This window comes from Nerophis lumbriciformis, linkage group LG08, assembly GCF_033978685.3.
Source record: "Nerophis lumbriciformis linkage group LG08, RoL_Nlum_v2.1, whole genome shotgun sequence".
NCBI lineage: Eukaryota > Metazoa > Chordata > Actinopteri > Syngnathiformes > Syngnathidae > Nerophis > Nerophis lumbriciformis.
Window position 1 is genome coordinate 1509943 of NC_084555.2, and position 26817 is coordinate 1536759.

General features: G+C 41.7%; 1 protein-coding gene across 3 annotated transcripts in view; it reads left to right on the forward strand.

The window, feature by feature from the left end:
* Window positions 1-688: 688 nt before the first annotated feature.
* Window positions 689-26817, forward strand: part of LOC133611396 (single-stranded DNA-binding protein 3) — a 126504-nt gene continuing 100375 nt past the window's right edge. For 2 of the 3 annotated variants that reach the window (XM_061968130.2, XM_061968132.2), the window contains exon 1: window positions 690-1016. In XM_061968130.2, the coding sequence (XP_061824114.1) occupies window positions 961-1016 (56 nt within the window). In that variant the 5' untranslated portion in view covers window positions 690-960. Of the gene's footprint in view, window positions 1017-26817 lie in introns of all 3 variants that reach the window. The other variant, XM_061968131.2, reaches the window with a different exon arrangement.

The following is a 26817-nucleotide window of genomic DNA, read 5'->3' on the forward strand; positions in this document are numbered from 1 at the left end:
ACCTCGCCGGTTTATTGCCTCCAACTCAATATATTACAACAACATTGCTCCATGCAGACCCCCCAGGTCCGCATGGAGCTGGAGGGGGCGTGGCCTCCAGGTCCGCCTGAATTTCGGGAGATTTTCGGGAGAAAATTTGTCCCGGGAGGTTTTCGGGAGAGGCGCTGAATTTCGGGAGTCTCCCGGAAAATCCGGGAGGGTTGGCAAGTATGAGCCACTGGGAACTGATTTTGAATGGTTTTAACAATTCTGAAATTGTGATAATGTTCCCCTTTAAGAACCACTGGTTAAAAATCCTCTAAAAATTATTTTTTATTGAGACAAATATTATTTATGTATTTAATATTTGTTTGCTTACTATGGTACATTATTTATTTATTATTTATTTGTTCACTGTTCTGTTACAGAGAACAAGGGAATTGGATACAATTGCTATGGTATGAAAAGGGGTAGGATTAAATAAGCTCAGCTTCTTCCTACTCCTTTTGCGGACGTGCTGTCATGAAATAACTGGAATCGTGTGATGCATTACATTGCATTGTATGCATGTTGGAACTAAACTGAAGTTGTCAGGAAAAGTTAAAAAAAAAAAGAAAAAGAGAGAGACGATGTGCCTTTAAGAAACCCCCTCCTTTGTTTAACAGGGGGGAGCGAGCTGAATCCTGGAACAGCGATTGAAAAAAAAAAAAAAAAAAAGCTCCACCAGCGGACGGTTTCAAGTTCCCCCCTCTGCTGAAACCCTGCCTGATTTGTGGGCAATGTTGGGATGTTAAAAAAAAAGGAAATCGGAGCATAGAGAGAGAGAGAGAGAGGAGGGAGAGAGAGAGAGAGCGAGAGAGAGAGAGAGAGAGGGAGGGAGACAACACTAACTGGGTAGCTATGGAGATAGTAGCTTTTCCTGCTAGCTTTCTTTGACAGGTGCCGAGTGGGATAAAATAAAGTCGCCGAGAAGCCTCCACCATGTACGGCAAGGGCAAAGGAGCCGTGGTCCCTTCCGACAGCCAAGCGAGAGAAAAGTAAGTCAACTGTTTTGCACACTTCCATCATGCTAAAAGCTAGGCGGCTAAACTTGCTAACTGATGAACTTCGGCGCTAACTACTGTTGATGAAGTCAATTAGCCGTCTTTGCTAATTGCTGCTCCGGCTTTTTTCCCCCGCCCGCCTTCGTTGTCGGCTCCGGCTTAGCTGAGCTTGGAGAGCCGGGTAAAGTTGTGCAGCAAGTTGGGCTAGCATGTGTGGGGGGTCCCCGCTCCTCCCCGGCTGGGCAAACTAGCAAGTGTGGCGTGGAACAATGGATTGTGGGTAAAAAAAAATAAATAAATAAATGTCTATACAGTGTTTATTATTTACGCTTTTGTCTGACGCGGAGCTGCGTGCTGGTGCTCCATTCGCGGGGTGCAACCCCCCCCCTGCTTAGTGCGCCTTCCTAACTTTTTTTTTTGTTGCATTTCCTCCACTCCAGCAAGGCAGAATTGTGCAAAAAAAAAAGTTCCGATGGAACGACGCCGAATTTCGGGGGACGCTCACAACGTGGGGATTTGCGTGCTGACGTGAGAGCTCAAGCAACAGCAAGCCTTCGGGTTTCTTTGTTTGCAGCCGATTGTTCACCACAGTGTTGAACTAGACAGCATCGAAGCAGAAGTGCATTGGGGTTTGTACAAGTTGCACCCAAGGTGCATGTTGGGTGTTTTTTTTCAGTGCAAGGCTCCCTTATTTTGTCCTGCAGCTTCTCCTCCCGGCGTCTCTCCCACTTTCTCCATCCTTTTTCTTGCTGCTGCTCCTCCGCGTTGAATTATTGACACGGACCCAAGCATCTGCTCGCTCGGCTTCGCCCGCCGACTTGAGCCAGATACGGCGAGGCGGACTCATCCATGTTTAACGAGAAGCCGCTATTGTCAAGCTCAAGACGAAGGCGCTTTCTCGCAGCATGTTAGGTGTGGCGGTCATGGACACGCTCCCCGCCTCCACGTTCCATTCCCCCCCCCCCTCTCCCAGAGCACAAGAGGGAACGGCAATAGGGGTCAGGAGGTTAGCGCACATGGGGTGATGGAGGGAGAAGATTGTGCTTTTAGTGGGACGACCTGGCTTGAGCAGAAATTTAGAATTTTTTTGGGGGGGGAAAGGCCGGAGAAGTGTAACATGTGGCTGGATGTTCATTTTTTCCGTATACTTGAGAGTAGGGATGGGTAGCGAATTTGGTACTTTTACAGACAGACCAAATTCCGTCTATCGATTCACTTAAAATCAAACGGTGCTATATTTCGATCAATCAATCAATCAATCAATGTTTATTTATATAGCCCTAAATCACAAGTGTCTCAAAGGGCTGCACAAGCCACAACGACATCCTCGGTACAAAGCCCACATAAGGGCAAGGAAAAACTCACCCCAGTGGGACGTCGATGTGAATGACTATGAGAAACCTTGGAGAGGACCGCATATGTGGGTAACCCCCCCCCCCCCCCCTCTAGGGGAGACCGAATGCAATGAATGTCGAGTGGGTCTGACATAATATTGTGAGAGTGCAGTCCATAGTGGATCCAACATAATAGTAAGAGTCCAGTCCATAGTGGGGCCAGCAGGAGACCATCCCGAGCGGAGACGGGTCAGCAGCGTAGAGATGTTCCCAGCCGATGCACAGGCAAGCGGTCCACCCCGGGTCCCGACTCTGGACAGCCAGCACTTCATCCATGGCCACCGGACCTGTGCCCCCCGCCCTCCACAAGGAAGAGGGGAGCAGAGGAGAAAAGAAAAGAAACGGCAGATCAACTGGTCTAAAAGGGGGGTCTATTTAAAGGCTAGAGTATACAAATGAGTTTTAAGATGGGACTTAAATGCTTCTACTGAGGTAGCATCTCTAATTGTTACCGGGAGGGCATTCCATAGTACTGGAGCCCCAATAGAAAACGCTCTATAGCCCGCAGACTTTTTTTGGGCTCTGGGAATCACTAATAAGCCGGAGTTCTTCGAACGCAAATTTCTTGCTGGGACATATGGTACAATACAATCGACAAGATTTCGATAACCTACTCAGTGGCCTAGTGGTTAGAGCAGGGGTCGGCAACCTTTACCACTCAAAGCCATTTTGACCCGTTTCCACAAATTAAAGAAAACAATGGGAGCCACAAAACTCTTTTGAAATTTAAAATGAAATAACACTGCATACAAAGTTTTTTTTGTTGCTTTGTGCTATGTATAAACCAGGGGTCTCAGACACGCGGCCCGCACCTTAATATGGAAATGTATGTTAGTGCGGCCCGCGAGTTTTATATGAATGGCACTTGACAGCGTCACACTTGCCAACCCTCCCGATTTTTCCGGTAGACTCCCGAATTTCAGGGAAACTATTCTCTCGAATGTATGCTGATTTTCACCCAAACAACAATAATAAGGGCATGCCGTGATGTCACTACCTTTACCGCCCTCTACGGCTTGAACAAACAGCTTGCCAGCCCAGTTACATGTTATATGAGGCTTCTGCAGAAACACATAAGTGAATGCCAAGCATACTTGGTCAACAGCCATACAGATCACACTGAGGGTGGCGATATAAACAACTTTAACACTCTTACTAATATGCGCCACACTGTGAACCCACACCAAACAAGAATGACAAACACATTTCGGGAGAACATCCGCACCGTAACACAACAGAACAAATACCCAGAATCCCTTGCATCCCTAACTCTTCCGGGCTACTTTATACACCCTTGCTACCACCAAAGCCCACCACCCCAACCCTGGCCCCTACACATCAACAACACCCCCCGTGCGTCGGTTGAAGTGGGCGGGGTTTGGTGGTAGCGGGGGTGTATAATGTAGCCCGGAAGAGTTAGGGATGCATGGGATTCTGGGTATTTGTTCTGTTGTGTTTATGTTGTGCTACGGTGCGGATGTTCTCCCGAAATGTGTTTGTCATTCTTGTTTGGTGTGGGTTCACAGTGTGGCGTATATTAGTAAGAGTGTTAAAGTTGTTTATATCGCCACCCTCAGTGTGATCTGTATGGCTGTTGATCAAGTATGCCTTGCTGTCACTTGTGTGCGTGAGCAGACGCCGCATACAACATGTGACTGTGCCGGCACGCTATTTGTTAGGTGAAAAAGCGGACGCGACGACAGGTTGTAGAAGACGCTAAATGCAGTGCCATCACGGCACGCCCTCAATATTGTTGTCCGGGTGAAAATCGGAGAATGTTTGCCCCGGGAGAGGCAGTGAAATCCGAAAGTCTTCCGGAAAAATCGGGAGGGTCGGCAAGTATGCAGCTGAGCCGCATCAGAGTGGTCAAAGAGCCGCATGCGGTTCCGGAGCCGCGGTTTGCCGACCCCTGGGTTAGAGTGTCTGCCCTGAGATCGGTAGGTCGTGAGTTCAAACCCCGGCCGAGTCATACCAAAGACTATAAAAATGGGACCCATTACCTCCCTGCTTGGCACTCAGCATCAAGGGTTGGAGTTGGGGGTTAAATCACCAAAAATGATTCCCGGGCGCTGCACCGCTGCTGCCCACTGCTCCCCTCACCTCCCAGGGGGTGATCAAGGGGATGGGTCAAATGCAGAGGACAAATTTCTCCACACCTAGTGTGTGTGTGATAACCATTGGTACTTTAACTTAACTTAACTTTAACATTGCACGAACGTCACTTTTGGTTTCAAATCTGTCACGACCAATTGCAGACTAAAACACGGGGTCACGTAAACCAGGGGTGTCCGTACTACGGGCCGATTGATAAAGAATCTTACCCACAGGGAGATTGCATTCAACTTAATACTCTAACCGTTTTTTGATGCTGCTATTGTGTTGCCAACAAGAGGTCAACATGAGTAATTCAAGTCTATGACCTTTAATTATGCTCTCAATTAATGTGGGTGCAGCATCTATCAATCAATCAATCAATGTTTATTTATATAGCCCTAAATCACAAATGTCTCAAAGGGCTGCACAAGCCACAACAACATCCGCGGTACAGAGCCCACATAAGGGCAAGGAAAAACTCACAACCCAGTGGGACGTCGATGTGAATGACTATGAGAAACCTTGGAGAGGACCGCATATGTGGGTGAATCCCCCCACTTAGGAGAGACCGGATGCAATGGACGTCGAGTGGGTCTGACATGATATTGTGAAAGTCCAGTCCATAGTGGATCTAACATAATAGTGAGAGTCCAGTTCATAGTGGGGCCAGCAGGAGACCATCCTGAGCGGAGATGGACAGCCAGCACTTCATCCATGGCCACCGGACCTGTGTCCCCCTCCTCCACAAGGGAGAGGGGGGCAGAGGAGAGAAAAAAAGAAACGGCAGATCAACTGGTCTAAAAAGTGGGTCTATTTAAAGGCTAGAGTATACAAATTGGTTTTAAGATGGGACTTAAATGCTTCTACTGAGGTAGCATCTCTAACTGTTACCGGGAGGGCATTCCATAGTACTGGAGCCCAAATAGAAAACACTCTGTAGCCCGCAGACTTTTTTTGTGCTCTGGGAATCACTAATAAGCCGGAGTGTAACATGAGGCTGGATGTTCATTTTTTCCGTATACTTGAGAGTAGGGATGGGTAGCGAATTTGGTACTTTTACAGACACAGACCAGATTCCGTCGATATCGATTCACGTAAAATCAAACGGTGCCATATTTCGATACCATTGCAGGAATGTCATTTTGGTTTCAAATCTGTCACGTCCAGTTGCAGACTAAAACACGGGTTCACACTACGGGCCGATTGATAAAGAATCTTACCCACAGGGAGATTGCATTCAACTTAATACTCTAACCGTTTTTGATGCTGCTATTGTGTTGCCAACTAGAGGTCAACATGAGTAATTCAAGTCTGTGACCTTTAAATATGCTCTCAATTAATGTGGGTGCAGCATCTATCAATCAATCAATCAATGGTTATTTATATAGCCCTAAATCACAAGTGTCTCAAAGGGCTGCACAAGCCACAACGACATCCGCGGTACAGAGCCCACGTAAGCAAGGAAAAACTCACAACTCAGTGGGACGTCGATCGAAAGGGGGTGTGACATTAATAATTTGTCAATACTCAGTGTTTTATCGTTCATAGAAAAATTTAAAATTCCATTACGTTTTTTAAGGCGGTCTGTCATAACGTTTTTAGCATTCAATCAGACATTATTGTGAGGTGTTGTATTAGTGTTCCTAAAAATAGATATACCCGCCCCCGGACACATTTTTTTCTCTAAATGTGGCCCCCGAGTCAAAATAATTGCCCAGGCCTGACGTAAACCATACTTGCCAACCTTGAGACCTCCGAATTTGGGAGATGGGTGTTGAGGTGGGGGGGCAGGGTTTGGTGGTAGCGGGGGTGTATATTGTAGCGTCCCGGAAGAGTTAGTGCTGCAAGGGGTTCTGGGTATTTGTTCTGTTGTGTTTATGTTGTGTTACGGTGCGGATGTTCTCCCGAAATGTGTTTGTCATTCTTGTTTGGTGTGGGTTCACAGTGTGGCGCATATTTGTGACAGTGTTAATGTTGTTTATATGGCCACCCTCAGTGTGACCTGTATGTCTGTTGATCAAGTATGCATTGCATTCACTTATGTGTGTGTATAAGCCGCATATATTATGTGACTGTGCCGGCACGCTGTTTGTATGGAGGAAAAGCGGACGTGACGACAGGTTGTAGAGGACGCTAAAGGCAGTGCCTTTAAGGCACGCCCCTAATATTGTTGTCTGGGTGGAAATCGGGAGATATTCGGGAGAATGGTTGTCCCGGGAGATTTTCGGGAGGGACACTGAAATTCGGGAGTCTCCTGGGAAAATCTGAAGGGTTGGCCACACTACGGGTCGATTGATAAAGAATGTTACCCACAGGGAGATTGCATTTAACTTAATACTCTAACTGTTTTTGATGCTGCTATTAGAGGTCAACATGAGTAATTCAAGTCTATGACCTTTAATTATGCTCTCAATTAATGTGGGTGCAGCATCTACTTGCATGACCCAATGCAAACAACCTTCCCTAGTCATGGAGGGGGGGGGGAATCCAACCAACACAAAATGTCAACAGAGAAATGGTCACACATAACATAACCTGCTCACTGAACTTTGTGGACATTATATAAAAACATCCATGCACCATAAAAACAATTCAGAATGACACCCATTTAAATCCATTACAAAGCATGATGGGAAAATTCAAAACACTCTCCACAGTCCACACTTATCCATGTTTAGTGCATTTTAGCTGATTGACTTCTACATTGTTTACTTCCAATGTAGAAGTCAAACTTTCACATACTCTTAATATCCAATTATAATAATAATTATTTATACATCCTATATATATATATATATATATATATATATATATCTCAGTTACTTTACATGGCCTCCGCCAAATTTTTTTAGTCAAAAAGTTTATGTATGTACTGTTTATATACAGATATATTTATATATATGTGTGTATACCTGTATGTAAATGTATGGCCCTCAAGTCAAAAGGTTTATATATATATATATATGTGTGTGTATATATATATATATATATATATATATATATATATATATATATATATATATATATATATATATATATATATATATATATATATATATATATATACACGTACATAGTAACACTCTTAATGTGTCACTCAAATGAGAGAGTTGGGTCGACGATAATACAGAGATTCTTTACCGAGTCGCTTTGTGTAATTGTTTGGTTGTCAAATGTTAAGGTGGTATTATTAAATATTATTAAATACAATCTGGCGTGTTGGTCAGCTTTAGGGGCATGTAGAGTTGGGTGTCATCAGCATAACAGTGAAAGCTAACACCATATTTGCGTATGATGTCACCTAGCGGCAGCATGTAGATGCTGAAGAGTGCAGGGCCAAGAACCGAACTCTGTGGAACTCCGCACGTTACCTTAACATACTCCGAGGTCAAATTGTTATGGTAGACACACTGCATCCAGTCAGTAAGATAAGAGTTCAACCAAGACAAGGGTAAGTCTGACATACCAATACATGTTTTGATACGTTCCAATAAAATATTATGATCGACAGTATCGAAAGCAGCGCTAAGATCAAGAAGCAGCAACATAGATGACTCATCAGCATCCATAGTTGGCAATAGATCATTATTCATTTTTGCGAGGGCTGTCTCCGTAGAGTGATTTGCCCTGAAACAGGACTGATACGGCTCACAGAGATTGTTAGACGCTAAGTGTTTATTTAACAGCCGTGCAACAATTTTTTCGAGGATTTCTGAAATAAAGGGAAGGTGGGACACCGGACGGTAGTTTACCATAAGGTCAGGATCAAGGTTAGGTCTTTTGAGCAGAGGATGAATAACCGCTTTTTTGAATGCTAGGGGAACAGTGTCAGGGGAAAGTGATAAGTGTATAATATTTAGCACTGATGGTCCTAATATTACAAACAGCTCCTTGATAAGTTTCCCAGGAAGTGGGTCAAGTAAATATGTTGTTTGTTTTGTCCCATTTATAAGTCACGGGAGTTCCTTTAATGTTATTTCTTCAAAAAGAGAGAGATTATTTTGGAGGGCAATATATTCGTACAGTGGTTCTTAACCTTGTTGGAGGTACCGAACCCCACCAGTTTCATATGCGCATTCACCAAACCCTTCTTTAGTGAAAAATAAAATGTTTTTTTTCTCAAATTCAAGACAAAGTTGTGTTTTTTTTTTACTGGTGCACAAAATGAACCGTGCATGAACATCATCTTGTTCAAAGAACAAAACCAACACAGTGCATGAACTCACAACAAATTACACACCTGCGAATCAGATGGAAAATTAGAGGGAACATTGTTTGGGGGTATCCATAATACGGCGATAGAGAGAAGTTTTTATTTACTCGATGAGTCGGGTAAGCCGAACGCCTGAGGCCGACTTACCGAACCCCTAGGGTTCGATCGAACCCAGGTTAAGAACCACTGCATTCGTATCTGCGTTAATATAACCCAGTTGCAGCTGTATCTTTAATCTCATTTCTAATGAGTTAAATTTTCTTAAGGAAATTCATAAAGTCATCAGCCGAGTGAGTGGAGCTACTGGGAGGAGTCCCTTGTTGGGTTAGCGAAGCTACTGTACTGAACACATATTTAGGATTGTTTTTATTGAGGCGGATGTGATTGGAGTAGTAATTAGTTTTGGCTAAGGTAAGCGTACATTTATAAGTTATTAAACTATCACTCCATGCTTGATGGAAAACCTCAAGTTTAGTCGCACGCCATTGGCGTTGCAGCTTTCTACATGACTGGTTTCTTCTGTAAACCAAGGGCTTTTTAGCTTTAGCTGTGCAATACTATCAATGGCGTTGTGCAGAGCATCAATAAAGTTGTTAGTGAGGTTATCGATAGAGCCCACATAATTTAGGAATGGCGCCATTACCGAAGGCAGTAGGCAAGCAAGAGTCGTAGTTGTGACAGCATTAATGTTGCTGCTGCTAAAGCAGTGGTTATTAGTAGCTTGTTGACAATGAGTCACAACTTCGAATTTTATAAGTTAATCATCGGACATTACTTTACGTTGTATATATATGTATGTATATATGTATATATATATATATATATATATATATATATATATATATATATACATATGTATATATATATATGTGTATGTATGTATGTATGTATGTATGTAGTTAATTTACATGGCCCTCGACCAAATTTTCATAGCCCAATGCGGCCCCCTAGTCAAAAGGTTTAAACACCCCTGACGTAAACAATCACTGAAACAGCACTCAGGCAGGACTCAGCCAAATTCCCTCCAAAGCTCCAAAGTAATTTTGCAATTTTCAACACCAACAGAGCAAGTATGCTTGGTAGAAAAACGCTTAAACGCAAAGTAAGGCTTCACTTTGTCAAACGGTGCTAGCTTGATTTTAATTTACATTGAATTTGCTATAGACTATGCTATTAGCATTAGCGATTTAACATGGCGATTTCAACACCTTCAAATTTGGTAATAAAAACTACAGCTAAGATGCACGTTACAATCGAACAGCTGGTGTGCAATAAGTACAGTATAAACACTTTGTAGGGCGCAGCATAACACATATGACTTCCTGTAAAATGTTACTTCCTCATTAGACAACATGCCATAGGGGTCTATAGAGTACTGCCATCTAATGGTTTGGAAGTGCAACTGCACTGCAATTTAGAGTCAAATGTAATAACAAAACAAGCTATAACAAGTGGACAGCCCCGTTTTTATAATCAGTTAATTAAAAAAAAAAAGTTCCATAAAGCTATATTTTTGTTTTCAAACAATAATTTATCAACACACACAAAAGAACCAAAAACAAGTACTGTTTAGTACCGATATCGATTTCTAGCAATCGGTAGTTAGTACTGTTTATCGGTTCAAATGTGAACAGTACCTATCCCTACTTGGGAGCGGTTCCAAGCTAAAAACACATCAAAAGCAATGTTGCACACAACATTAGCATGTGTGCTACGACGCTACTGCCTCTTTCACAGAGAATTCCTTCAAAATAGCCACATCAGTTGGATCTGACCGTGCCTTTCACACAGAACTCCGGGAAGGTGCGCGTTTTCACACAGTGACGGCACCCAGGAATCAGATAACATAAAAGAGACAATTGTTTTCAACACAACAGGCTACGCAAAATGAGTTCACAGTTCTGTCTCTGTGTCACGGAATACCCTTACACACAGACAGAGTTCCGCCTCTGTTACAGCTCTGAGGCTGCCTCCCAAAGGTGGAGATTGACCGGTTGGTTTGACAATTGTGCCCTCTTTATACAGAATAGAAAAACAGGGGGAAAGTATCTATGTATAGTAGCAGTATTCCACAGTTGAGTCCTTTTGGGAGGACATGTGTGAAAGGGGACCAATGTTTTTAGAGACGTTGGCTTTTTTTTTTACCTGATTGGCGATCTTTAGCGCAGGTGTGTCCAAGTGTATACACGACCAAAGATTGTACTCACGTGAAAGATTGCTTCAAAAGGGATGCACGCTCAGGGAGACACAATTTGGGCTGACAATATCAATATATATCGCGATAGACATGTAAATACATTTGTTCGATAAAAGTGAAGTGAATTATATTTATATAGCGCTTTTTCTCAAGTGACTCAAAGCGCTTTACATAGTGAAACCCAATATCTAAGTTACATTTAAAGCAGTGTGGGTGGCACTGGGAGCAGGTGGGTAAAGTGTCTTGCCCAAGGACACAACGGCAGTGACTAGGATGGCGGAAGCGGGGATCGAACCTGCAACCCTCAAGTTGCTGGCACGGCCGCTCTACCAACCGAGCTATACCGCCCCAATAAAACTTTCAATGTTTAATTTTCTTCCTCGTCGGAAGAAATTGAAAATTGCGAAGTTGGTTGCATGAACAAAAACACTCGCTCTATGGTAACCTAGCAACACAGGAAGTGATCACTGACAGCCAATCAGGTAACAGTATCAATTATCACGTTTGGTTGCGCCATCTCGTTGTCTGGTGGTTGATTACTGGCATGGAGCGAGAAGAGAAAGTAAACATGAGTGCTGCAGAGAGCGAAGAGATTGTTGATAAAACAGGAAAAGTCACCTCGACAGTATGGCAGTTTTTCTTATTTTTTAAAACAGACCGTTGTCAGACCAATGTGGGCTCTGAATTATGCGAGGCACTTGTCCTCACAAAGACCAGTGATACCACACCACGTTAGCCACGCTCACCCTTTAGAGCACAGCTGTAACTTCCTGGCACTAAACCTGCAGAAAATAGTTCTGCTCAGGTTTCTCTGTTTACATTGTGCACTATTGTGTTACACTTTCTTAAGTATTTCCTACGTATTCCTTATTTTTGCACCTTCATTTTAAGAGGTTATTGTTAAGTGTTCAATGTGATTTTAGAAATGTGTTTACATTGATCGAGTGTTCCATCCATCCATTTTCTACCGCTTGTCCCGTTCGGGGTCGCGGGGGTGCTGGAGCCTATCTCAGCTGCATTCGGGCGGAAGGATGGATGGATGGATGGAGGATTTAGTGTTTTCCATGGTTTTCCTCTTCTTTCTGTTTTGGTAGTTCAGGGGATTATAATCCGAAGAAGGTTACATTTTAAATGAAAATTTGATTTTTTTTTTCCTGGTCCTTATTTTTGGTATCCATCCATCCATCCATTTTGTACCGCTTGTCCCTTTCGGGGTCGCGGGGGGTGCTGGTATGTCATAAAAAAAAAAAAAATTATCAATATCGACTGATATATAACACTTGTATCGTAATACAGTTTTCAGCCATATCGCCCAGCCCAGTTACACACATGCCGGAGTTGCGTGAATCCCAGGAGGGTGCAAGTCATGCCAAAACACCAATGTGAAAGCAGGCTATAACACACTCGTTGTCTATCCACAGTGCAAAGCCGCTTCTCAGATACTCATCCTCACCACTATGGCGGGAAAATAAACTATGTTTCTTCCAAGCAACAGTATCACTAGAGGACTAGAGGAAAAGGCTATGCATGCCACACACAAACACACACACACACACACACACACACACAAACACGGACTAGGACGACACAAGAAGCTAACTACTAAAGCTTCAATGTAATATAGGCGTGATCGATCCAGGTGCTAATACTATCGATACCTAGTGCAGTATCAATACTAAAGTAATTAGATGGATAATTTTCTTTTTCTGGTTCTTATATTACAAAATCATCGATGTTGTTATTGTTTACAAAGTGAGGGAGTAAGTCTATGAATACAGGAAGGTTTGAGGGCAAAACCTGAATGATTTAAATGGGAAGCAATTGTAGTTTTTGCTTTGGTTTTGTTATTCTGCACCAGCCATTATATTTTGTTAAAACTATTTTATGTAGCATTAAATACCACAAATGTAATATATCATCTAATTTACAACAATACTAGAAAATTACATATTTAATAAGATAAGCTTTATAAAAATGTTTTATAGTCGGGGATGTGTCAGTCAGTTTTTTATGCTACCGATTCCGATCCTCGATTTTATTTTGAATTATAATAGGTTTTATGATTATGTCATTTCGCTTTTAATTTGAATTATGATTATTTTATGTTTAGTTTTGCCTTCTTGTAATGTTCTGTATGGCACTCTGAGTTGCCTTGTGTACGAATTGGGCTCTATAAATAAACTTGCCTTGCCTTGCCATTAATGAGTGCGATCGGCCGATACGATCGCACCATGTATTAACTTTATATTTTTCCTTTTATTTATAGTGAGTGCTATTGACAGTTTAACAATATCGACAAAGTATTTAAACTAGTACTGTGTCCTATTTGATTACAATTGTTTGATCAAATCAAAGTTAATAGTAAACAATAAATAAACAAAAATGACTACCGTATTTTCCGCACCATAAGGCGCCCTGGGTTAAAAGCCGCGCCTTCAATGAACGGCATATTTCAAAACTTTGTCCACCTATAAGCCGCCCGGTGTTGTAAGCCGCATCTAACTGCGCTAAAGGAATGTCAAAAAAACAGTCAGATAGGTCAGTCAAACTTTAATAATATATTAAAAACCAGCGTTCTAACAACTCTGTTCACTCCCAAAATGTACGCAAATGTGCAATCACAAACATACGTATATCAACATGGACAGAGCTGCGTAAACTTCAACTTACCTTAACCACTCGCTCATCTTTTCTTCATCCATCCCTTCGAGTTAGCTTTTATGATGACGCCGGCTGGAAAGGTCTCTTTTGGCAAGGTCTTCCTTTTGAATATCACCATGGGTGGAAGTTTCTGGCCATTAGCATGGCAAGCTAGAACCACAGTGAAGGATGACTTCTCATTCCCTGTGGTGCGAATATTCACCGTACGTGCTCCCGTTGTATCCAGTGCGGTTCACAGGAATATCAGTTGCTGTGAAATAGTACCGGTAATCCGTGTGCGGATGGAGAGATTGCGTCTTTTCATGAACCGGATCCCTGACGCTTAGTAGGAGCCATTCTGTGGTCTTTACAGAATACACAAAGGAAATGAAACGTACGGTGATATCCGCGCGCTTTTTCTTCTTCTACGCGGGCGGGTGGTTGCTTACAGTAGAAGAAGAAGCGCTTCCTGTTCTATGGGGGCGGGTGCTTACCTTGGCGGTTGCTTGCGTAGAAGAAGAAGCGCTTCCTGTTCTACCGGGAAAAAAGATGGCGGCTGTTTACCGAAGTTGCGAGATCGAAACTTTATGAAAATGAATCGTAATATTAATCCATATATAAAGCGCACACTGTCAGCTTTTGAGTAAATTTGTGGTTTTTAGGTGCGGCTAATAGTGCGGAAAATACGGTACTACTCTTATGCCAAAGTACTCCTGTGTCCAGGAAACTATTACCTGAGTTTGTAAACATAAAAAAAATATAAATGATCAAATGAACAAAATAGAAATGTCTATCTAATTACTCTTCTATTGATTTATATAGTGCTACTAAGTCTAGTATCGACGCTACCAATTTATGGATTGATCTGACCTCTTACTTGTCTTGCTGACACACCAACCATTGTTGTGGTATTATCCTCTCTCTAACTCTTTATAATCGAATTACTAACCTTAAGGTAATAACTGTCTACTTTCTGCTGCAACGTGTTTCCATCCACAATTCTTAAACTTTACTAAGCACTGATTTCTTCTATTTCCAATTATCTTAGCGGTTAGCTTAGCTATTAGCATGTTTGTTCCTGGCATGCTCTCGGTGTGTAACATGTTTAGCCTCGTCCTTCTTACTGAGAAACATTTTGTTTTTTACCTTAATTGAGGGGATTGATATTAATTTAGGGGAGAGGCTTCATGTTGATGCATGATTAACTAATGGCCGCTTGTCAGCTGGGGGACGAAAAATAAATAAGTGTCAGACGGGATCGGTGTTTGTGATCGGCATTAAAAGACATTAATCGGCACATGCTTTTCTACGAAACATTTGCCACTCGATCAGCACATTCCTATGTATTGTGTTTACTTTGGTTACTCGCTATAAAACATTTTCACCCCTATAATCTATTGTCAAAGTATCTGATCGGACCTCGTAATAAGATCGGATCGGAGGCTAAAAAATCGTATTGGGATCATAGGCCAATAAAATTGATCTGTACTTCCTTAGTTGTCGTGAAACTTTTTAAAAGACACAAACTTCACAACCATGTTCCAGCACCGTTACAGCTCTGATGCTACCCCAGAGATTAGAGATTGCCATTTCGATTTATATGCCGGTTCCCCTTTGTGCAGAACAGAGTCATGGTAAAAATACAGTGCTTTACGGGCAAAAAGCTTAAAGGAAAACTGCACTTCTTTGGGAATTTTGCCCATCATCCACAATCTTCATGTAAGACATCAACACACGTCATTAAAAAACTGTAGCAAGAGGCGGCTGACAACGCAGGTAATGATGATTGACGTAATTATAAAGCACTCTAAAAGTCATCATTTTATATGCATGCTGTATGTATGTAACAAGCACATTCATAACATTGTAGGTAGAGATGTCCGATAATGGCTTTTTTGCCGATATTGTCCAACTCTTAATTACCGATTCCGATATCAACCGATACCGATATATACAGTCGTGGAATTAACACATTATTATGCCTAATTTTGTTGTGATGCCCCGCTGGATGCATTAAACAATGTAACAAGGTTTTCCAAAATAAATCAACAGAAGTTATGGAAAAAAATGCCAACATGGCACTGCCATATTTATTATTGAAGTCACAAAGTGCATTCTTTTTTTTAACATGCCTCAAAACAGCAGCTTGGAATTTGGGACATGCTCTCCCTGAGAGAGCAGGAGGAGGTTGAGGTGGGCGGGATTGTGGGGGGGGGGGGGGGGTAGGGGGTAGCCGGGGGTGTATATTGTAGCGTCCCGGAAGAGTTAGTGCTGCAAGGGGTTCTGGGTATTTGTTCTGTTGTGTTTATATTGTGTTACGGTGCGGATGTAATGGATGAAATGTGTTTGTCATTCTTGTTTGGTGTGGGTTCACAGTGTGCCGCATATTTGTAACAGTGTCAAAGTTGTTTATACGGCCACCCTCAGTGTGACCTGTATGGCTGTTGCATTCACTTGTGTGTGTGAAAAGCCGTAGATATGTGATTGGGCCGGCACGCCCTACGTCCGTGTACCACTCCGTACAGCGGCGTTTTAGAAAGTCATAAATTTTACTTTTCGAAACCGATACCGATCATTTCCGATATTACATTTTAAAGCATTTATCGGCCGATAATATCGGCAGTCCGATATTATCGGACATCTCTAATTGTAGGCATGACCGCAACTTCTTTCCTGAGCGCAATCATCTTACAGAGCACATAACAGCTACTACTTCAGTATTTGTTCTGTGTTTGCAACCTGTAATGACACTCTTAGTGAGAGATGACGAACCTTATCTTTTTTAAAGTGAATATACAGAGGATGACGCAGCTAAGTAACTAGCTCACCTGCCGCTTGGGGCCAAAGTGGCCGTGTGAGTGTCTCTGTGAGCAAGGTGCTGTGTTACGACACCAAAAAAGTAGTTCCTCGACGTTAGCTCCTACAATAACAATGTCCCTATAGCTCGGTTAATATGCAGGTCACGGCATGTAAATTGAGCGTTGTTATTTTTATTTTTTTAAATGAACTCTCCAGTATTTGTATTGTAAGCCGTTTTTTGCAAGCAGTTTTTACCTATTCAGTCCACACAGAATAAAGAAAGACTTGTGTGTTATTGTCGTACATAAGGATTGGGAATGATGCCCAAAAAGGGCAGTTCATCTTTAACTAACTTTACGTCACTTTTAAAACTTTTTCATTGGCAAAACCTGGGACTATTTCCAGGACCAGGTCATCGTGAGTCCCATCTGTTGTCATACGGCCGACATAAACCACTCCTGGTGTCCTTTTTGAAAACAACAATAAACAAATACACTATATTGGCAAAAAGTATTTGGCCACCTATCTAAATGGTCAGAATCAGGTGTCCTAATCACTTGGCCCGGCCACAGGTGTATAAAATCCAGCACTTAGGCATGGAGACTGTTTCTACAAACGTTTGTGAAAGAATGGGCCGCTCTCAGTGGTTTCCAGCGTGGAACCGTCATAGGATGCCACCAGTGCAGCAAATCCAGTCGTGAAATTTCCTCGCTCCTAAATATTCCAAAGTCAACTGTCGGCTTTATTATAAGAAAAGTGAAGAGTTTGGGAACAACAGCAAGTGGTAGGCCACGTAAACTGACAGAGAGGGTCAGCATAGTGCAAGGACTTTCTGCACAGTAAGTTGCTATGTGACCTTCCAATTAGCCCTCATACAGTACGCATGGAATGGGTTTCAATGGCTGAGCAGCTGCATCTAAGCCATACATCACCAAGTCCAATGCAAAGCGTGGGATGCAGTGGTGTAAAACACGTCGCCACTGGACTCTAGAGCAGTGGAAACGCCTTCTCTGGAGTGATGAATCACGCTTTTCCATCTGGCAATCTGATGGACCAGTCTGGGTTTGAAGGTTTCCAGGAGAACGCTACATTTCGAACTGCATTGTGCCGAGTGTGAAATTTGGTGGATGAGGAATTATGGTGTGGGGTTGTTTTGCAGGAGTTGGGCTTGGCATATTTAGTTCCAGTGAAATCAACTTTGAATGCTCCAGGATACCAAGACATTTTGGACAATTGCATGCTCCCAACCTTGTGGGAACAATTTGGAGCGGGCCCCTTCCTCTTCCAACATGACTGTGCACCAGTGCACAAAGCAAGGTCCATAAAGACATGGATGACAGAGTCAGGTGTGGATGAACTTGACTGGCCTGCACAGAGTCCTGACCTGAACCCGATAGAACACCTTTGGGATGAATTAGAATGGAGAGAGCCAGGCCTTCTCGACCAATATCAGTGTGTGACCTCACCAATGCACTTTTGGAAGAATGGTTGACAATTCCTATAAACACACTCCACAATCTTGTGGACAGCCTTCCCAGAAGAGTTGAAGCTGTAATAGCTGCAAAAGGTGGACCCACATCATATTGAACCCTATGGGTTAGGAATGGGATGGCACTTCTACTTCATATGTGAGTCAAGGCAGGTGGACAAATACTTTTGGCAGTATAGTGTATCTCTGGTCGTTCTCCACTTGCTGCAGTGTTCCGTTTTGTTCCTGCCCTCAGTCTCCTCTTGGATAAAATGAGTGTCTTTTAGAAGTAAATACAGGATGCCATCCTCCATTGTTGTCACCTCGTCCTGACTGAACTTGCTTCTGCCTTTCCACGAGCTTCCGTGAACTTTAATATAGCAAGAGAACACAAACCCTGTAAGCGCCACACATCAAAGTTTCGATAAAGGACTCGAGAGGGGACACACTGTGCTTTACATGAACGTTAATGAAGCAGCGTCCGTCATTTTGAAGCCTTGGTCTAGTTTCAATCCATCAAAGGGGGATTCCTTGTCGCCAGCATGAATGATAGGATTCCCGATTGGTGTTTACGTGTGACTGTGGTTTGCAGCCAAGTGCACAGGTAAGCACTTCCTGGTCCTGTGTGTGTGTGTGTGTGTGTGTGTGTGTGTGTGTGTGTGTGTGTGTGTGTGTGTGTGTGTGACGACCTGCAAGTGACAGTGTCTTACACTCTACACCAGCGGTCACCGAGAGCTTTGTGACCTACAAATTGGTAGGAGCTCCTAAGAAAGTGGTCAGATTACTGCGGCCGTGTGTGTGTGTGTGTGTGTGTGTGTGTGTGTGTGTGTGTGTGTGTGTGTGTGTGTGTGTGTGTGTGTGTGTGTGTGTGTGTGTGTGTGTGTGTGTGTGTGTTTTGAAAAAAGGTGTCAGCACAACTGCAGTCTTGGACCTTGAAGTTTGCCTACCCTTGTCCACTGCAGCATAGGGCTGGGCGATATGGACGAAAAAGTATATCTTGATATATTTTTTTACTTACACTCGATATTCGATATATATCCATATATTTTCGGTGAAAATATACGTATAAAGATATTCATTTTTGAGCGATATTCAGTGAAATTGAAGTGAATGACAACTGCACTGTAAACAGTCAGTGGCACTTTTATTAACCCAGTTAGTCAAGATGGGTATTAACAGCACAGAAAATAAACTGTTTAAAGGGGAACATTATCACAATTTCAGAAGGGTTAAAACCATTAAAAATCAGTTCCCAGTGGCTTATTATATTTTTCGAAGTTTTTTTCAAAATTTTACCCATCACGCAATATCCCTAAAAAAAGCTTCAAAGTGCCTGATTTTAACCATCGTTATAAACACCCGTCCATTTTCCTGTGACGTCACATAGTGAAGCCAACACAAACAATCATGGTGGAAAGAACAGCAAGCTATAGCGACAATAGCTCGGATTCAGACTCGGATTTCAGCGGCTTAAGCGATTCAACAGATTACGCATGTATTGAAACGGATGGTTGTAGTGTGGAGGCAGGTAGCGAAAACGAAGTTGAAGAAGAAACTGAAGCTATTGAGCCATATCGGTTTGAACCGTATGCAAGCGAAAACGACGAAAACGACACGACAGCCAGCGACACGGGAGAAAGCGAGGACGAATTCGGCGATTGCCTTCTAACCAACGATTGGTATGTGTTTGTTTGGCATTAAAGGAAACTAACAACTATGAACCAGGTTTACAGCATATGAAATACATTTTGCAACAACATGCACTTTGAGAGTGCAGACAGCCCAATTTTCATCAATTAATATATTCTGTAGACATACCCTCATCCGCTCTCTTTTCCTGAAAGCTGATCTGTCCAGTTTTGGAGTTGATATCAGCAGGCCAGGGAAGCTAGGGTCGATAGGGGGTTTAGCTCGCTCGTCTGCGGGAACAAACTGCCGCCATTGCTTTCCGTGCTAGCGAGGTCCTTTGTCCCTGAATTGCTCACACACTCCGGCAGATTCAATGGGGGTCTGGCGGCAGATTTCTTTGACTTTATCGTTGGAAATGCATCTGCTTTGAGTGTCGCAGGATATCCACACATTCTTGCCATCTCTGTCGTAGCATAGCTTTCGTCGGTAAAGTGTGCGGAACAAACGTCCAATTTCTTGCCACTTTGGCATCTTTGGGCCACTGGTGCAACTTGAATCCGTCCCTGTTGGTGTTGTTACACCCTCCGACAACACACCGACGAGGCATGATGTCTCCAAGGTACGGAAAACAGTCGAAAAAACGGAAAATAACAGAGCTGATTTGACTCGGTGTTTGAGAAAATGGCGGATTGCTTCCCGATGTGACGCCACGTTGTGACGTCATCGCTCCGAGAGCGAATATTAGAAAGGCGTTTAATTCGCCAAAATTCACCCATTTAGAGTTCGGAAATCGGTTAAAAAAATATATGGTCTTTTTTCTGCAACATCAAGGTATATATTGACGCTTACATAGGTCTGGTGATAATGTTCCCCTTTAAGTAGTACAGAATTACATAACATAAATAAAATAGAAACATATTATTTCTTCGTAAAATAAATAATATAGTTGTGCAAATAATACAAATTGAATCAAACTCAGATCAAAAAATACATTTGCAGGCAAGCACTTTTTAATGCCCAGTCGATGATGTGATGAACTGTCACACATGTACACCCTATCTTGCTTCTGATTGGCCTGTCCCTAACCAATCGTGACTCATCGTAGTAAACAACCAACCAATCATGGATGTTCTTATACGTGCAAGCACGTCTTGGAAGGAGGAAGGGTGGGGGTTTAGTAGCCCATGGAGGGGGAGCAGGGCCGAACAAGGAACACAACAAATAAGCGGCGTTTGGTCATTTAACGTGAAATCAATTATATAGATTTTTGCGATATTTTCTTAATTCATATCATGTTTAAAAGTATATCGATATATCTTACAAACTTGATGTATCGCCCAGCCCTACTGCAGCACACACATGTTCTCTAAAAGGTCACCTGTTCAGCCTAAACTAGACCGAAAAGCATTGGAATTTTAGTGGAGTTGGCTTTCAAGTTGTTCTCGTTTTAAAGCTTTTTTCCACATAGGAATCAGTTTAAAAGTCAATTAGAATGCTTCAGGCTTAAAGTTTCTTCATCAAAAGACATCTCTGTACAAGCAATGTTTTTATTGGACTTGTCGCACAGGTGTAAAGTGAGGTCAACCCCTGAAGAGTCAACCACATGATCTTTTTGGCTTTTTGATATTAGATTATTGTATTGCTCATGTTGCACAGAGAAGCCAGACCCTTTGATATGCTGCATTAAGTCCCTTTTCCTGCTACGTTAATCCTCATACGGCAAAAAACAACCGTCTCTCTTTGTTTGACTTTTCAGGAATATTTTTTTTATAACATTTGGGTCCATTTGACTTTAGAAGTTCTATACTACTTTTTATTTTTTTTTAAAAAGGAGAGAAATACTACGCCAAAAGCCGATCCCACTGGCTGATACTGTATTTATTTTTAGTTCCCCGGGTGTCCTGTGTATGTTGCCCTAAATTGGGGGTCAGCAACCCGTGGCTCTAGAGCCGCTGCGGCTCTTTATCGCTGCCCTAGTGGCTCCCTGGACCTCTTTCAGAGATGTGTGAAAATGGAAAAAGATGAATATATTTTAATATATTTTCTGTAGGAGAACAAACATGACAACAACTTTCGTAATTGTTAGAAATCCCACCGTTTATGTTATACGTGCTTCACTGATGAAAGTATTTGGCAAGCGCCGTTTTGTCTTACTAATTTCACCGATCCTTGAACTCATCGTAGTTTGTAAACATGTACAAATTTCTCGGATGCTGCCACAGAAAGACGTATTTTATGTCAGTCCTTCTTTGTCTCATTTTGTCCACCAAACTTTTTATGCTGTGCATGAATGGACATGCACCTGGGGATAAGTTGATTGGCAACACTAAATTGGCCCTAGTGTGTGAATGTGAGTGTGAATGTTGTCTGTCTATCTGTGTTGGCCCTGCGATGAGGTGGCGAATTGTCCAGGGTGTACCCCGCCTTCCGCCCGATTGTAGCTGAGATAGGCTCCAGCGCCCCCCGCGACCCCAAAGGGAATAAGCGGTAGAAATGGATGGATGGATGAATGCACAAAGGTGCGCTTTGTTGATGTTATTGATATGCTGGAGTGCTAACCAGGCATATTTGGTCATTCTCTGACTGCAAGCTAATCAATGCTAACATGCTATTTAGGCTAGCTGTATGTACATATTGCACCATTATGCCTTGTTTGTAGCTTTATTTGAGCTCAATTAATTTCCTTTACTTATGTCCTCTCCGTATTTATTTATATTTGCATGTCTCATGACATATTATCTGCTTGTAATATTGGCTGCATTTCTGATAGTTGTTTGTGTGGCATGTTGTTCCAGACCACAATAAACGTTACCCAGCTTGCATAGATTTTAATATACTCATTAGAAGAAGACAGCCTACGTTTCCTTTAACTTGGACACACACATCTATACTTTTGGCCATTCTGAGCCAGTAATTTCCAGAAATGATCTCATCCTGTGAGAAGCCTCCGTTTTACTAATAATTTCCAATGTTGCAAAAATGTGTAGAATAAAAATAAAAATCCAACATTTCTGTCAACGAAGATTAGCATCAGCCTTTGATAGTAGGCTAATATAGACACTTACACCATGTGTTGCGTTCATTATAACACTTATATAAGGCTTTTAATTTTTTGCGGCTCCAGACAGATTTTTTAAATTTATTTTTGGCCAAATATGGCTCTTTCAACATTTTTGGTTGCCAACCCCTACCCTAAGTTGACGACCATCACCTCCATTGTGGCAAATATACATTCCTTACATGTATCATTATCACTGGAGGACTAGGCTATGTAACACACTGAGTAAGAACTAGCAGCAGCAGCAAACAAGAAGGCATGTTAATTGCTAAACAAGCTTGAAACATCTCAGGAAATAAGTGCTTCGTAAAGTTTTAAGTGTAGATATAAGTAAGGTGTTTTTAACAGGAAATTGACAACTAGATGAATAAGGCACACCTCAGGAAATAAAGACTTATTAAGTTTAAGAAGTACAGATAGAAACGCGTTACAGCAGAAAGTAAGCAGTTATTAATAGGACATTAACAAGTAGATTAATAAGAGTGTGGACCGGAGAGGATAATAAAAATGGTGCTCTGTTGTTGTGTGGCGGTCAGGTGTCAGGGTAGTATCAGTATTAGGGATGGTCAACGTTCCCATTTGAATTGAAGTGGTACTAATAGGGATGTCACAGTATGAACATTTTTTATCACGGTTCTTGTGACCAAATATGTCATTATCGCGATATTTTTAAACGTGTTCCAAATTTGCAAAAACTACTTATACTGAAATCTTTTAACCAAGTTGTATTTAAAAAAAAAAAAACACAACACAATTAAAAATATATGTATGTACCTCATGTAGAAAATTGAATGTGCATATGAAATCAGCACAAGCATTCAAACAGAAACGAAATAACAAATAAATGTGGCAATTGTGCAAGATGACACATAATGGACATAATATGTAACTGCACTTTTTGTCCATATATGTTTCATATGTGAGATCTAGTCTTACACATAGGGCTTGCGCGATTATTGCCAAAATAATATTTAAGATTTTTTTTTTAATATTGAACTCATGATTATTAACCACATTTATTCATTATGTAGGTAAAACGGTGTTGGGGTGGGTTAAAGTTAAGTTAAAGTACCAATGATTGTCACACATACACACGAGGTGTGGTGAAATGATTCTCTGCATTTGACCTATCACCCTTGGGAGGTGAGGGGAGCAGTGAGCAGCAGCGGTTGCCGCGCCTGGGAATCATTTTTGGTGATTTAACCCCCAATTCCAACCCTTGATGCTGAGTGCCAATTGTGAACGTAACACCATTGTGTAATTTGTAATATCTAATAAAAAGGCTATAGAAAAACGTTATCCATATATTCAAACACACATTTTTGTGTTTTTGTTCATTCGTAGTACCAACGTGTCTCTATACATGATGTCTTTATCTCTATTTTTACATTTTCATAGAGAGAGGTATTTTTTTAAGTTATGTACATTTATATATACTAAATGTATGTACATGTGCGTGCTGTATCAGGATAGATCCATTAAGAGTTTGAGCAAAAATTAACTAAACACCATAAACTATTAACAAAATGCTATGTCACATGAACATTTTTAAAAGTAATAACTTTGTGAAATGAAGAAAAAAAGTAATGTAAAAAACATGGTGTTTACTTTTTCATATCAATATAAAACACAAAGCAGTTTGGCTAATGAAGATAAAGTCTAATAAATAAGCTTTGTTCTTCTTCAACAGCACCATGTGGTTCAGGGCAAGTTTGGCCAACAAAAATAAACAGGAGTGATATCTCTTACATCTAATACACAATCTTTGTCACTGACAACACAGCCTGCGTTCAATTCGGTGAGACGACAAAACATTTGAGCTAGTACTGATGTTGTTGGCAATCTGATAAAGTTAGCAGTTAGATAAAGGACTAGAGACCGTCCCAGTACACAAACTAAAGACTTTATAAACAAATTGTGGCAACGTTCCTGACACATCGCCTGCTGCATGGTAACTCCGTCCCATCAGCTGATGGAAGGATGCGATGTTGCACTTTCAAAAATGATACCGCAGCATTTTTATGTGATAGTTGCGTTTTAGGCCTCAACTATCACATAAAATGCCACTGACATCCAATCTTATCCTGGATTGTGTCGACGGGCTGGAGGTTCGTTACAAAGCTGAACTGACATGCTTTAGCAGGTCAACTTTTGGCAGCTTCTAGACGACGTTCTTGTGACACACCTAGAAGAACCTGTCTGGGGTTGACGACGACGTCGTCGCCAGGTCCCCTTCGAAGCAGACACGGAGCCGCCTGATGTTTCTTTGCATTGGAAATTGAATTCCCGTTTCTTACAAAACTAGGTGCCAAAAAGGCACCCAGCCTGTAACGTAGCATAAATTCTAATAAGTGCTCCAGGCTAGATATTACTATTTCACGATTGTTGTAACAGCTGTAATTATTATGATTATTTTTTTGTATAAACATATGCACGCTTTATGTTTGTGATCCCTATTCTTGCGTGACACGTCATGTTGTGACAGAAGGCATACTAACAAAATGATTCTGTGGTTGCTCTCGGAATCACACTTTTATAGCCCTACTACCTGATTTGTATACACACCTTTCACTATCAAATTCCGCCAAGATTCACTTTATTTATTGCTGTCTGAAAACTGTGGCTAAATTGGATCTACTTTGCTTTGGCACTGATAAGTCCAGTTGTTTTTGCACTGATAGTTGAAAGACCTGACTGACAGACCACGTTTACTATTTGCGAGAAGTGTCCAAACTGGTCTGTTATGCAATTTTCACATTCCGAAGTGGCTTTTAACCTTTGCAACTTGCCTTTACTAAGCCTCTAATGGCTGAAGCCTGTCATGCAGACATGGAGACTCAAGACTACAGCTCTGTGTTTGACTAGATTTCTGCCTAGTTGAGGGAAACCCCTAAAATATAAAAACGGTTGGAGACTTCAAATCCCTCTAAAACAAGTCCATATATAATGTAGTAACAGACACATTCATATTATGTAATATGTTCAACCATTACTGTATTTTGATCATTTTACTCATTTAATCACTGACTTCTTACGCGCATTGATTTCCGTTTCCATAGATGTGTTTCTACATCTGGATACAAAACGCTTGTGTGTGTTCTAATCATGGCAGACTTGGTACGAAACAACAAAGATTACTTTTACTAGACAAATGAGGATTCACCACCTTATCTTTTTGAAGCTGAATAAACGGAGGATGAACTGCTGTTTCTAGAGGCGAGCACGAAAAAAAGGTTGAAACGTCGGAGCAGACGGTCGCCAATAGAGTGAGGTGAAAGCGACTCAAAGCTGCAAATGTGGAATTTGGAAATAAGTTATTTTGACATAAAGGGCGAGCTTACCTCAAATAAACCAGAAAAAACGCCCCCAGCCAGCTAGACCAAAGAGACAACTGTCCAGTAGGGGTGTAACGGTACACAAAAATTCAGATTCGGTACGTACCTCGGTTTAGAGGTCATAATGTAGTAACAGACACATTCATATTATGTAATATGTTCAACCATTACTGTATTTTGATCATTTTACTCATTTAATCACTGACTTCTTACGCGCATTGATTTCCGTTTCCATAGATGTGTTTCTACATCTGGATACAAAACGCTTTTGTGTGTTCTAATCATGGCAGACTTGGTACGAAACAACAAAGATTACTTTTTCTAGACAAATGAGGATTCACCACCTTATCTTTTTGAAGCTGAATGAACGGAGGATGAACTGCTGTTTCTAGAGGCGAGCACGAAAAAAAGGTTGAAACGTCGGAGCAGACGGTCGCCAATAGAGTGAGGTGAAAGCGACTCAAAGCTGCAAATGTGGAATTTGGAGATAAGTTATTTTGACATAAAGGGCGTGCTTACCTCAAATAAACCAGAAAAAACGCCCCCAGCCAGCTAGACCAAAGAGACAACTGTCCAGTAGGGGTGTAACGGTACACAAAAATTCAGATTCGGTACGTACCTCGGTTTAGAGGTCATAATGTAGTAACAGACACATTCATATTATGTAATATGTTCAACCATTACTGTATTTTGATCATTTTACTCATTTAATCACTGACTTCTTACGCGCATTGATTTCCGTTTCCATAGATGTGTTCCTACATCCGGATACAAAACGCTTGTGTGTGTTCTAATCATGGCAGACTTGGTACGAAACAACAAAGATTACTTTTTCTGGACAAATGAGCATTCACCACCATATCTTTTTGAAGCTGAATGAACGGAGGATGAACTGCTGTTTCTAGAGGCGAGCACGAAAAAAAAGGTTGAAACGTCGGAGCAGACGGTCGCCAATAGAATGAGGTGAA